The sequence below is a fragment of the Mastigoproctus giganteus genome, chromosome 7 (assembly GCF_048544385.1).
Source record: "Mastigoproctus giganteus isolate SK-2022 chromosome 7, ASM4854438v1, whole genome shotgun sequence".
In the NCBI taxonomy this organism is placed as follows: domain Eukaryota; kingdom Metazoa; phylum Arthropoda; class Arachnida; order Uropygi; family Thelyphonidae; genus Mastigoproctus; species Mastigoproctus giganteus.
In genome coordinates, this window is record NC_143581.1 from 196914593 (window position 1) to 196929102 (window position 14510).

General features: G+C 35.7%; 1 protein-coding gene across 6 annotated transcripts in view; it reads right to left on the bottom strand.

Annotated features, from left to right (window-relative positions):
- LOC150083530 (zinc finger MIZ domain-containing protein 1-like) overlaps positions 1 to 14510 on the bottom strand; it is a 346825-nt gene that overhangs the window by 33287 nt on the left and 299028 nt on the right. For all 6 annotated transcript variants that reach the window (XM_090378058.1, XM_090378057.1, XM_090378056.1 and 3 more), the window contains 2 exons: positions 9154 to 9672; positions 2278 to 2535 (listed from right to left, as the gene is read on the bottom strand). In XM_090378058.1, the coding sequence (XP_090234184.1) occupies positions 2278 to 2535; positions 9154 to 9672 (777 nt within the window). The remainder of the gene's footprint in view (positions 1 to 2277; positions 2536 to 9153; positions 9673 to 14510) is intronic.

A 14510-nucleotide genomic window follows, 5' to 3' on the forward strand; every position in this document is an offset into this window, starting at 1 on the left:
CAACAAAATACAGTTGATCCCCATTTTAAATGATATGTGAAAATCAGTAGAATATTTTCCGGTTAGCAAAATAAAAATAAATTTATGCTTACATACATAGCTTAATTAATACGTATTTCTGTTCACTGACTTTTTTTTTTTTTTAGTTGTAAAATTTAAAACAGTAAAAATGATAAGCAATTAATAACAAAGAACACGGCACGCACAAGTTGCAATAAACACAGTACGGAGTAACGAGTTTCTGAAAATTTGTTTTTTATATGATTGAATATTTCATGGAAGGGGACATACATTTCACCATAATAACGAGAAAACCCACAGAATTCCAGCTATCGGTACTATAACAAATGCAAGAAGATTGAGTTTACTACCCATTTATAATTGATTACACTAACAGAAAAGACCAATAAACCGGAAAGTGCAAATTGTTTTATGGTAGTGGCCTCCAGAAATGTGCTTTAGAAAAATATCACAAAGGCGATAACAACTAGCGAGTCAACAGCAGGGATTCACAAAAAGGAATGGAAATGTTGAAAATAACATTTAACCTAATAGTAGGGTTTTCCAAGCACAAAAGCTTAAAAATACCATGTTACGCAAGATTTCCAGCAATTCTCAAACAGTGTTAGAGCGAAATCTTGTTGTAGAAGTACTGTGTTATACGGGGGTTGTCTGTAATAATAATCTTTATAATCCCAAGTTAAGTACATCAAATCAACAGGTAGACCCGAGGGCAGGGACCAGAAATGCCCTTAAAGGTAGTCTTAAATTCTATAAGCCTTTTTTTATAAGCATGAAACATCTAATTATCAAATTTTGAGCTTTACAATGATTATCACTTTCATATCCATGATGTACTTCCTTGAAAACTAAATCATCCATTCATTACTTACTCAACCATGTAAATAAACTTAAAAAAAAAAAAAAAATGAATAAATAAAAATAACTATCCATAACCACTCAGAAGCAGGTTTCTATTATAATTAATTATGTAAAACAAAAAAAAAAAAAAAAAAAAAACTTTCCAAAATAAATATTTTTAATCTCCTTCAGCAGTACATACAAAGATTTACATTTGTATGTGTGGGCTATGTATGTGGGGATAGGAAGAGGGGAGTACATAATATAGATCTACATTTTGAAGGTTGCTTCAAACTGTGTGTTCATTACTATCTATTATAAGCACAATTAACAACCAATGACAGCATGAAAATAGCTTGGAAAATAGAAGATTACACCTATTGACCTCAGTTACATAATTTTTGCTTGCAAAAGCTGAAATTTAAGAATTTCTGGTTCAGTTTTGTGGAATTCAGTTCCAGAATTCCACTTGATAAAACTGAATAAAGTGTGCAAGCTGATTATTTAATTCATGGAATGGTAGCCACTGTACAACTACTTAAGTTTCAAAAAAACTGATGGTATATGACAGGAGAGTGTATGTACAAGGATACACTAAGAGAGTTGCAAATCAATAAAGTTTTGACAAGTATAGTAGCGCAAAGTAGCCTGTGCTGCTAGTGTGAACTGTTTTGTGAGCTGCACGATGGAAGATTTGAAGACTGAGAAATTTTTGTTATTCACTATTGTGTTCAACACTATATGAGTGATACAGAGACTGTAAGAGGAATAATATTAGGTTTATGGAGGCAAGCGTTTGAAGGAAACTGCAATTTTCAAGTTGCATAGGCACATTAAAGAAGGTACGGTATCTACAGCTAAAATGGCCACTCATAAAAATTTATCACTTCAAGGAGATTATTTCAAAAAGGAGAGAGCACCAGCAAACCTGAGCAACAGACTGAAAGTAAGGTTGGCCCATTTTGCAAATTAAATGATCAAACTGTGTGATACATAAGTAGATGTAGAGGATATTATAATATATACTAATATATACTAATTCATAAAAAAGCTGATTTTTTCTGATTTTATTTTTCACAGGGAATTTTACTCTCATGTTAGACAATAAAGTAAAAATAAAAACATGTTAATATTTTAAAGCATTAATGTACGAAATTTCCATTTAAAAAAAAAAAATTTAATTCTGAAAATTTATAAATTTATAAATTTAAAAAAAAAAATTATACACTGCAGGGGACCCCAACCTACATATGTCCCTGTTGAAAGGATTAGATTTATTTTACAACTATTCACTGTAAAAGACATGATTGCATCCAACTTTTAGACTTCAGATGTTGACAACTGTTATTTCTCACATGCATTATTATAGAGTAATTCAATTTAAATTTATAGAAAGGCAAGAATGGGAAAAAATACCTGCATATTTTGTTGTTGGTACTGTGTGCCATACTGAGAATCATAATGAGTTGGCTGAGGTGTTCCATTCATCTGATTCTGTGTGTAATACTGGCTTGCTTGGCTACCATAAGAAGGTGCCTGCTGTCTCATAGTTGGACGCATTTGCTGTTGGGCGAGGTAGTTAGGAGAGGGCATTGGTTGTTGCTGAATTCCAGGCCCTGGTCCATACTGTTGTTGTTGTTGCTTAGAATATTGCGTTGGCTGACCAGCTGAATACTAATATATAAAGATTAAAAAAATATATATAGCAATTGAAACAGTTAAAATATAAATAAATAAAATGTCTACTACTGCTTATAAATTTGGACAAAATATAACAGAATATAGATTTTTTTTAGGGTTATATTATCACAAGGTCTTAATCAGAGCTAGGTTCAGACTCTTAGTTCAGACATTAAAAGTGATTCACATGACGTTTAACAGCACTGAAAGAGACCAATGATAAAATAATGAGAGCATTATGTCAATTTCCCAGAGTTGTATCCAAATTACTGGCACATCTTGTTTTCTTAGAAGAGGTTCTGCTAGGCAGACCAAAAAGTTATTTCTAAATTTGTACGTTAAAAATTTAAAAAAATAAACTGAATACAAAGTTACTTTCAACATAATATAATATTCTCCTACTTTATTACCTTCATTTCAAAGCCTATAATTTAGCCACAAACATATATTTACAAATAGCTGAATAAAATAGTCATTGGGATGTTATAGAATGTGTATACGAGGTGGTGCTGTAAAATTCTGAGAATGTCCCTATAAAACCTACATAATATACTCAACATACTAATGGCCACTTTCACTCTAGAAATAGTCCCTCGATTGCCCAATATTGGGCAATCAAGTCAAAATAAGAACAAATTAATATTTAAAAGCATTTATGTACAGTTTTCATTTTTATGAATTGCAACATTTCATAAAGAAACTCACTCCACAGAGCCCACCACTAGTAAAAAAGCCAACTCTGGAAAGGGTTAGGCTTTTTTCAAGTCCACATCCTGTCAAAATCTTCCTCACAATTTCTTGGTCTAAATTTAATTCCTCTGCCATCATTCATACTCTTCAATGCCTACCTAACCAAACCAATATCTGCACTCTTCATGCTTCCACTAGTATGCAATCTTTCAGATGACTACTTTTCCCCCTCATCTTTCGCATTCTCTTGACCTTCTTTAAACTACTTATGTCACTCAAAAACACCAGACTTTTTCATTGCTGCATTTCCATTAACTTCTAAAAAAATCCCAACAGCTTCGCTTTGCACTTTCTTCACTCATTTTTGTGAATAGGCCAAAAAGTACCTTCTTACTTATCAAACAAAACATCTTTGCAAAGACTGACTTGACGATTTAAATCTGCAGCATTATCAAGCACTGAGACATCTTCCATATCATGTCACAATGCTCAGGCAACCAGATACAAAACTATAGTCATTCTGGAAATTGTCACACCACATATATTCTTCATTCCAGCCTGTGAAAAAGCAGAGTAGATAAGGTATCTTCAAAAAACAAAAATCACTAGCTTTATCAAAAAGCTGTTTGGGCTCAAAATATCTGGTCTGTTTATTACTGTAGTCTAGTTACCTAAAATCATAAACATAAAGCATATTAATCTGAATTTAAGAGTAGAAAATATGCTAGTTTCATAATACATGTTATATTGTACAAAATGAAGTGGATATAGTTTTTTTTTCCTAATTTGCACTAATTATATGAAAGCACAGTATTTTATTAGTATTATTGGTGTTATACATATTTATTCCCATACACAAATGTGGGATTAAATATGCATAATACCAATAATAGATTTATTAATACGAATGTCATCTATAAGGATGACATTTTGTATTAATAAAATTGAAACAATATGAAAATAATTCAATCCAATTATTAACTGAATAAAATTAAAAATAAATGATTCAATTTAAAAAGAGAATGTAAGGAAATATCTGCTCTTTAATTTATTTACTACAAAGCAAATAAGAAATAACCAAATGAAATTACTTTCCCTTTTTGTTTATTATCAGTATATCTTTTTTGTAAATAAAATGAAAGACAACAAATAAAAAAAAGTAGAAAATTAAGTCATATTCAACAACTTTATCTTTATATAAATGCTTAAGGTATAGAAATTTTTCAGTAATTTGAAACTAATGTATGTAAGCACAGAACAAAACTAAAACACGTAAACATGTTTTGAAGGGCACAAATAGCTTTACTTGCTTAAGAAAAAAATCTCAAGAGAGCTCCAAATTAATTTTGAATCCCAGAGGGGGAAACATTACCATTGAAGTAATCAGTTGTTCCCATTCTATTGTAAATTACACACTAAGTATGTAAAACTTGCATAAGTAAATATTTTACAGGTAATAAAATTCAGAATAACAGCCTTCTTAACCAAATGAAGGCAAAAAAGCAGGTAGAACAAGCCTGAAAATATAAGCTTAATGCTCTAGCAGGCACAGGGAAAAAAAAAAAAAAAAACAAGAATGGGCAGATGATTGATTTTATACATCATTTAGTTTTTTCTTGTCATAAACAGAGAGCAAGAAATTGTTGAGATGGTGCACTGTGCAATTTTATTCTTAATTCTGACATCATATCAGTTAATAAGAACACATCTTTAAGTAACAAGTCTTGTTATCTGGGAAAAAAAAAAAAAAAAAATTCCTGGCTACCTCGCTTCCAACACATCAATGCAAAGAAAAAAACAAAATAAAGCCAAACGCGGAAGCAGGTGTTTGCACACATTGAACACCAACACTACTGTAGAGAATTTTTTTTTATTTTTTATGCACTTTTACAAGTAAAAATTAATGATGCAGATCAAAAGTGCATATCATAAAAGAAGACTATTACAATTCACTTTTATGTAATCTTAACAGATATTTAAATTTTAAAATTTTTCTTTTTGTAGCATGTCCAGTACACCATGGTTTAAAACCTTCATATAAAAAGGAATTCATCCATTTGTACAAATTATAAACATACAATGCCCTTTACTTGAGACTTTATGGTTTCAACTGCAAATTTTTCTTTCTCTCTATAATGGCATAGATTGCTCAGATGAAGTACTCTCCATGTTCATAAACTGAGATTTGCATTAATAAAAATAAATAAATAAATGATAGATTCTCTGTAGCAGACCGTCAAAATGAGTTGCCTTGGTATTATATACTTCAAATGGGTAGCACTTTCCAAAATAGTGCTGTTTGAAGTAATACAATAACATGACAACTCATCAGAAGTTTCAAAAATTGAAAACTGTCATTTATATTGGGTGGGGGAAAATGTTTTTCCAATACTAGAAAAACTTCCTGCGAAGGTGCAGATTACTCTATCTGCGAGATCTATGCCATTAGAGAATATATATATATCTTTTTTTTAAATAAAAACCTTACTAAATAAGTCTGGAATAGGGAAAGGCCATGTCATAAGACAAATAAATATATTAGCATTTAGCATTAGCAAGGGCATATGATGCAAGAAAGCAAGCTTATATAGCATCAGCCAAAAAAAAAAAAAAAAAAAAAAACACACCCCTTATTTCACACATCCCCTCGCTCCAAATGTTTGTCAAGTTCTGCCTTGAATCTATTTAAGCTATCAACTTCTACAACGACAGATGGAAGTTTGTTCCAGCGATCAACCACCTGCTGGCTAAAGGCAAACTTCCGCACATCTATCCTACAACCATCTTTCCTCAATTTGAATTTATGCCCTCTCGGGCGATTATTATGAGCAAGAGGAAGAATCCCATCAGCATTGAGCATGCTCAAACCATTCAAAATTTTATACGCCTCAATCAGATCACCTCGCAGGTGCCTAGTCTCCAGACACTGTAATTTGCAAAATTTAAGCCTTTCTTTGTAAGAGCAACCCTTTGTTCCATTCACTAATCTTGTTGCCCTTCTCTGTACTTGTTCCAAGAGCTCTACATCCTTCTTAAAATGAGGCCTCCAGACCTGTACACAGTACTCAAGATGTGGCCTGACCATTGCCTTGTACAAGGGGATAATTACCTCCTTATCCCTGCTAGAAAAATTCCTGTATACCACTGACAAGACACCATGAGCTACTCTTGCAGACCATCTGTACTGCTCAGAAAACTTCATATCTGCCTGCACAATTACCCCCAGGTCCTTTTCATTCTCTACAAACGTCAGTGTGGTACCACAGAGTTGGTACGTTACTCTAGGATTACTGCTTCCAATATATAGTACTTTGCATCTGTAAATGTTAATCTTCATTTGCTGCCTATCAGCCCATCTGCTCAACTTTTCTAGATCCTGTTGCAGCAGTGTACTGTCATTAGTGTCATTAATGACAGTACACTGCTGCACTGACATTAACAACCCTGCCAACCTTTGTATCGTCTGCAAACTTGGACATTAAGCCTGATATATCATCGTCAATATCATTTATAAATACAGAAAACAACAATGGACCCAACACTGAACCCTGGGGGACTCCACTAATAACATTAGTCCACGAAGAGCAGTGTCCATTGATTACCACTCTCTGTCTTCTCCAACTCATCCATCCCTTTATCCATAGCAGCAATTTGCCTCCAATGCCACACTGCTCCAATTTGTGCAGCAGTCTTACATGTGCAACAGTATCAAAAGCCTTTCTAAGATCCAAGTATATAATATCAAAGTTATTCCCTGCATCCAGCTCTTTTGTGACTGCATCATAGTATCCAATCAAATTGGTCAGGCAAGCCTTCCCCTTAAAAAAAACTATGCTGTGTCTGAGCTATTACTGAAGTCTTGTTTAGATGATCCTGCAGTGCTTCTTTAACCAGTGCCTCCATTAATGTTCCTGAACAGAAGTTAAACTAACAGGTCTGTAATTACCTTTTTCTCCCTTTGATCCTCCTTTGTGGATTGGGGTCACATTTGCACATCTCCAGTCCATGGGTACCTCCCCTGAGTCCAGGGAAGCTCTCATAATTATGGCTAAGGGTTTGCTTACTTCCTTTGCCACCTCCTTTAATATAACTGAATAGATTCCATCCACCCCAGGTGCCTTTCTTATGTTTATCTTCAACAATTTCTCCTCCACTTTACTCTCAGTTATTACAAGATTATCTTGTAATAACTGAGAGTAATAAACAAGATTATTACAAAATAGCTTATTGCCAGAGTTGAATACACCTCTGGCATTCTCTCCCTGAATAACTCCTCATGTGTGAATGTAGATGCAAAATATTCATTTAGTTTGTTAGCTACCTGAGCAGGATCATCAAGAGCTGAACCATCGATATCAAGTGGACTAGTCTGATTTATGCCCTTCCCTCTAGAGTTTACATAAATAAAGAACTCTTTGCTGTTTTTCTTTGCATCCTTTTCCAAAGATTTCTCGTAATCTGCCTTCACCTGCCTAACCTCCTTTGTAACTTGGTTACAGACCAGCTATATCTATCATAGGGCGCCTCCGTAGCTGGGTGGGCATGAGCAGCAGTGCATAGCACACGCTTCTTGATTAGACCGGGGTTAGAGCCCATGACCACCAAATACGGAGGATGCGGAAAGGTCAGGGAATGACCACCGCATATCCTGGAGCAATATGGCCTTAGTTGCTAATGCTCCTAAAAACCAAATAACAAACAACAATCTATCATAGGCTTCTGTGTCACATGTTAATTTATATGTATCCCATGCATTTTTCTTCTCTGTCACATGTCTAATTAGTTCATCTGACATCCATATAGGCCTAAATCTTGAACAATATTTCATACCAACAAAGAAATATTGTTCAAGATTAATTCTTTGAATGCTTCTCATTCAAATATCTTAGTAAATTAGCTTTCAGTCTTAACACATATGGCAATATGGGTGATGACTATGAGAACTGGAAAAAAAAAAAAAAAAAAAAAATATATATATATATATATATATATATATATATATATATATATATATATATATATATATTAGCTATGTAACATGTAGTTATAATTAGTAAAATGAACTTATGTAGTCAATTTAAATGAGGATGTTTTAAAACAGATAAAACATTAAGCATAACGGACATTTTTCGGGACCAAAGAATTTGAACTTAAGAGAACAAAAAAATTTTAACTCTGATATTCTTAAGTAGGTTGTCCCATTTCACTGATCACTACAGTAATGACATAAAAGCTAAGACGCAGACAATACTGAAGAGGAATTTGTCTTCTCTCTCAACCTTTCTTTCAGACCTCTTTTATAATCCTTCCAGCTTCCTTCTCAAATTTGATTCATTCTCTTCATTACTGATTATTTCTGACCTCAGAACATAACTACAACTGGTTGCTGAATGAAAACTAAAAACCTCTTCATGGACTGCACTGAAATTGGTCATACCAGACCACAAATGAGCTAGACATATAATCAATTCTTTTTCATCACACAATGTAAAATGCCATAATATTACATAAATTGGACTGAATAATATGAGAAAATTGTAATCAAGATTTAACAACTCTAGGCCAAACGATCTTTGAATGATAAATTATCCATATTTCTATTTTTTTTCTATCATAAAAAAGCATGCTAATTGCTATTCTTACAGTTGGCAATGCCAGTAATTTCAAATGATCAGTAGCTGACATTACCAAAGATTGTGGTTACCAGATTTCTCTGTACATGGTTATTTTTTCTTGACTAGTTGGTAAAACTAGCAATTATTTCCTAAAACAGTTTTTATACTCAAACATATCTTTATTTCTTAAGTAATTTATAATGCTGTTGACCTCCAAACCAGAAATGTCAGGAAACAGATTTCTGCATACTACTTATATTATATGATCTCATATTGCAATAAAGTATTACAAGAGATTTCTCATTACCTGTACTGGAGTATAACTTGGTTGTGGTGTCCCAGCACCATAGGGTTGCATTCCTGGACCATACTGTTGCACCATAGGAGTATACTGAGCAGGCCTTTTCTGCACCATGTGCTGCTGTGGAGAAGAGTAAGGGGTGGGTCGGCTACGAACTTGAGGGCCAACTCCAGGCGATCCACTTCCATACATTGCTGGATGGGGCTGGGTTGGTCCACTCATCGGTTGTACACTTTGCATTGCAGCTTTATTCATGGGAGTATTTATACCAACAGGTCCATTTATTGACATAGGAGAGTTCATAGTACTCATTGGAGTCATAGAGTTAGGTATATTCATCATCGAACTATTCATAGAGTTCATATTGCCAGGCATTTGACTTGACATATTATTCATTGGGCCTCCCATGGGTGTCCCCATAGGAGTATTCATGGAGCTGCTTATACTAGAATTTGAAGGAACCCTTTGAGAATTAGGTGGTCCATAGCCTGGCTGATATTGCTGTTGTCCCTGCATACTTGACACCTGTAAATAATAATAATAATAAAAAATATATATATATTAAACAAGCGGCACAAATATTGAGCTAGATTTAATGCAATTTCAAGTTCCTCTGTCTTTCAAAATATTAAGATGGCACACTATCTACAAGTAGGATTTTACTGAATTCAGAAGTAACATAATTCTGATATCTCATTACGTATAATTAATAAAAGTATTTATTGTCTATTGGTAACCATATAAACTATATATAAAATTCTATAAATATCCACAGTGACAGAAATTTAAAAACAATTCAAATCATTATTCATATTTATTTATTCTACTGTAAATCTGTCCTTCATGTATAGTGGCTATATCATTCATTATCCATTTTCAAAAATATGGGTTCATTTCTTACTGGACTTCTGTCTTTTCACTTGGAACTCACTTAGCTATTCTTAGGTGAAGGTGTCCAGTTTCCTCCAGGATTTTGCATCTCGCATACATGCAATTTACCCTGATGACACAAATATTACATATTATAGTAGTTTATTAGGTATAAAAATGATGCAATTACACTAACCCATATGTCATTAAACTCCTTCACAGTTTGGGCAAAAATATCCTTTAGTCTAAATCAGTGCACACCAACAGGCATCTCTCATTGTGGAGTTATACTTCATAACTGAGCTGTCACTATTGCAACACCAGGGTACCTGCCTACCCACCGAAAAGTGGCCAAATAGCCTTGAAACGGTACCACCTGGATAGTGGTATTCACCGAGAATAAGTAACAATAGTCTTCTCCATTGGTGAAATGTTACTTATTCGAGGTAGTTCCATAAATACCATGGCAACTCTTAAAAGGTATTCACAATATGAGATATAATTAAATTATGCCAATCCATCTACCTTGGTAGATGATCACTGTATGCATAGTTTGTTAAATATAAAAATACAATTGCACTAACCCATGTCATTATATATTATGTTATTCCTGAACATTAAGGAAAACCTAGTTTTATGTTGATTGCCATTATATAATTGAAATTTCTATTAATTTTAGTCCTAGAGCATAACAGAACAATCCTAAAGAATATAAAAAAATATAGCATTAGCATTAGTAGAGGAATATGATGCAAGATGTTGTTTTTTTTTTTGGTTTTTAGGAGCATTAGCAACTAAGGCCATATTGCTCGGGGATATGCGGTGATCATTCCTGACCTTTCCGCATCCTCCATATTTGGTGGTGACGGGCTCGAACCCCGGTCTAATCAAGAAGCGTGTGCTATGCACTGCTGCTCCTTCCCACCTGGCTACGGAGGCGCCCCATATGATGCAAGAAAGCAAGCTTATGCAGCATCAGCCAAAAAAAAAAAAAAACACTTCCACTTCACCCCTCCGGTCGTTCGAAATACCTGTCCAGCTAAGCCTTAAATTTATTTAGGCTATCAACTTCCAACAACAAGGGATGGAAGTCTGTTCACCAACCAACTATCTGCTGGCTAAAGGCAAATTTCCGAACATCTATCCTACATCTGTCTTTCCTCAATTTGAATTTATGCCCTCTCAGGTTATTATTCTGAGCAAGAGGAAGAATCCCATCAGTATTGAGCATGCTCAAACCATTCAAGGCTTTATACACCTCTATCAGATCACCTCACTGGTGCCTAGTCTCCAGACACTGTAATTTGCAAAACTTAAGCCTTTCGTCATAAGAGCAACCCTTTGTTCCATTCACTAATCTTGTTGCCCTTCTCTGTACTTGTTCCAGCAGCTCTACATCCTTCTTGAAATGAGGCCTCCAGACCTGTATACAGTACTCAAGGTGTGGCCTGACCATTGCCTTATACAATGGAATAATCACCTCCTTATCCCTGCTAGAAAAATTCCTGTATATCATTGACAAGACACCATGAGCTACTCTTGCAGCCCATCTGCACTGCTCAGAGAACTTCATATCTGCCTACACAATTACCCCCAGGTCCTTTTCATTCTCTACCACACTCAGTGTAGTACAACAGAGTTAATATGTTGCTCTGTGGTTGCTGTTTCCTATATGTAGTACTTTACATTTGTCAATGTTAAACTTCATTTGCCACCTCTCAGTCCATCTGTTCAAACTTTCCAGATCCTGTTGCAGCAGAATAGCGTCAGTAATGTCCTTAACAACCCTGCCAACCTCTGTATCGTCTGCAAACTTGGACATTAAGCTTGATATACCATCATCAATATTATTTATAAATACAGAAAACAATAAAGGACCCAACACTGAACTCTGAGGGACTCCACTAATAACATTGTTCCATGATGAGCAGTGTCCATTGATTACCACTCTCTGTCTTCTCCTCCTCAACCACCCCTTTATCCATAGCAGCAATTTGCCTCCAATGCCACACTGCTCCAATTTGTGCAGCTGTCTTACATGTGCAACAGTATCAAAAGCCTTTCTAAGATCCAAGTATATAATATCAAAGTTATTCCCTGCATCCAGCTCTTTTGTGACTGCATCATAGTATCCAATCAAATTGGTCAGGCAAGCCTTCCCCTTAAAAAAACCATGCTGTGTCCGAGCTATTACTGAAGTCTTGTCAAGATGATCCTGCAGTGCTTCTTTAACCAGTGCCTCCATTAAATGTTCCTGAAACAGAAGTTAAACTCACAGGTCAATAATTACTTGTATCAGCCTTTTTCCTCCTTTGTGAACTGGGGTCACATTTGCACATCTCCAGTCTATGGGTACCTACCCTGAGTCCAAGGAAGCTCTCATAATTATGGCTAAGGGTTTGCTTACTTCCTTTAATATAACTGGATAGATACCATCCACCCCAGGTGCCTTTCTTGTGTTTATCTTCAACAATTTCTCCTCCACTTTACTCTCAGTTATTACAAGATTATCTAGCTTACTGCCAGAGTTGACTACACCTCTGGCATTCCCCTCGCTGAATAACTCCTCATGTGTGAATGTCGAGGCAAAATATTCATTTAGTTTGTTAGCTACCTGAGCAGGATCATCAACAGTTGAACCATCGATATCAAGTGGACCAATCTGATTCATCCCCTTCCTTCTAGAGTTTACATGAGTAAAGAACTCTTTGCTGTTTTTCTTTGCATCCTTTGCCGAAGATTTCTCATAATCTGCCTTACCTCCTTTGTGACTTGGTTATAGACCAGCTTATATCTATCATAGGATTCTGTGTAGCATGTTAATTTATATGTATCCCATGCATTTTTCTTTTCTGCCCTGTGTCTCATTAGTTCATCAGACATCCATTTAGGCCTAAACCTTGAACAATATTTTTTAGTTGGTATGTAAAGCCTAGTAGCTTCCAAGATAAGTTCTTTGAATGCTTCCATTTTGAATTTGCTGTTGGTAACATCATCAGTTGATCTCACCGAATTTAAATACAGTCTCAGACCACTGTAGTTACCTTTATGAAAGCAAAAACCCTTCCTTTTACCCCTGATGGTAGTTGCCTCTTTGAGTAAATCCCACTTCAGCACACTGTGATCACTACCACCTAGTGGTTCCTTTATCTGCAGATTCTTAATGCATGAAGAATCACTACTAATAATCAGATCAAGAGTATTACTCCCTCTAGTTGCCTCCCGAACATGCTGATGTAGAAAACAATCATCCAATAAATCCACAAAAGCCTTGCTAGTGTGTGAGTGACCAACCCACAAATTCCACTCAATATCTGGGAAATTAAAATCCCCCATTATAAGACTCTCTGATTTACTGGCCCACTCTATTTCCCTGTACAGTTTCTTATTATACTCATCAGAGTCATTAGGCCTATAGCACATTCCTACTCTCAATTTTGATCTCCCAATGCTTGTCACACCAAACGGACTTGACACTGCACTGTCCAGCGATGTCGACTGGCTTCACTTCCTTGGTTTTTATGTGTTTCTTAACTAATAGCATAACCCCTCCTATCCTGTCTATCCTTTCTGTAGATGTTGTACTCCCCAAATTCCAGTTCTGCGTGACACCACGTCTCTGATATCCCAACAGTACCCGCCTTTGATGCTTTGAGCAATACCTCAAATTCATCAAATTTATTTACCAAACTCCTAGCATTAGTGTACGTGCAAGTATACATGTATCTGTTCTTATTCTTAGCTACCCTAACACAACCCATGTGTTTACTTGTACCGCAATGATTCCCAGCAGTGTCTGAAATATCCTGCATCTTGTTTTTCAGGCTTCTGCTCATTCCAATAGAAGCAGTGCAACAATCACTTTCACCTCTGCCAGTGGCTACTGTTAATCTATTAGTCCTTGTATCCCCCCAAGCTAGCAGTTTTCCGACCCACCTAACACTGCCTCGAGAGCATCAGCAAATATTCTTGCACCCTTTCTATTTAAGTGTATCCCATCCCTGTAGAAGCAGTCTCGCCTGTTAACAAGTACAGACCGGGCTGAAAAAAATTCTACCCCTTGAGCCCTGCACAATCTTTCCAGGGCCAAACTGATCAACAAGGCTCTCATCATATACTCCCTCCAATCGTGTCTGGGCAGAATTGTAGGCACTTTCAAATTAAACCCTATTTCACTGCTTTTTTTCAACACTGACCTGTACTTGTTAAGTAATTCTGCCTGTCTCCCACTCCCAATATCACCAGTGCCAACGTGCACAACTACATCACCCTTTGTGCCCCTAAAAGATGATATCCGCTCCCCAACATCATCAACCTTTGCCCTGGCAGACATACCCTGGTCCTGTTCCACCTATCCTTTTTACAAAGCATGTTCCCCGTTTCCCTGACAATAGAGTAACCAACCACTACTAGTTCCTGTGGAACCAGCGCATTCTGCCTTGGGGGTTGCCGCTGTTTTGGTACACACATGTCCCATGGCAACATGTCCCGCA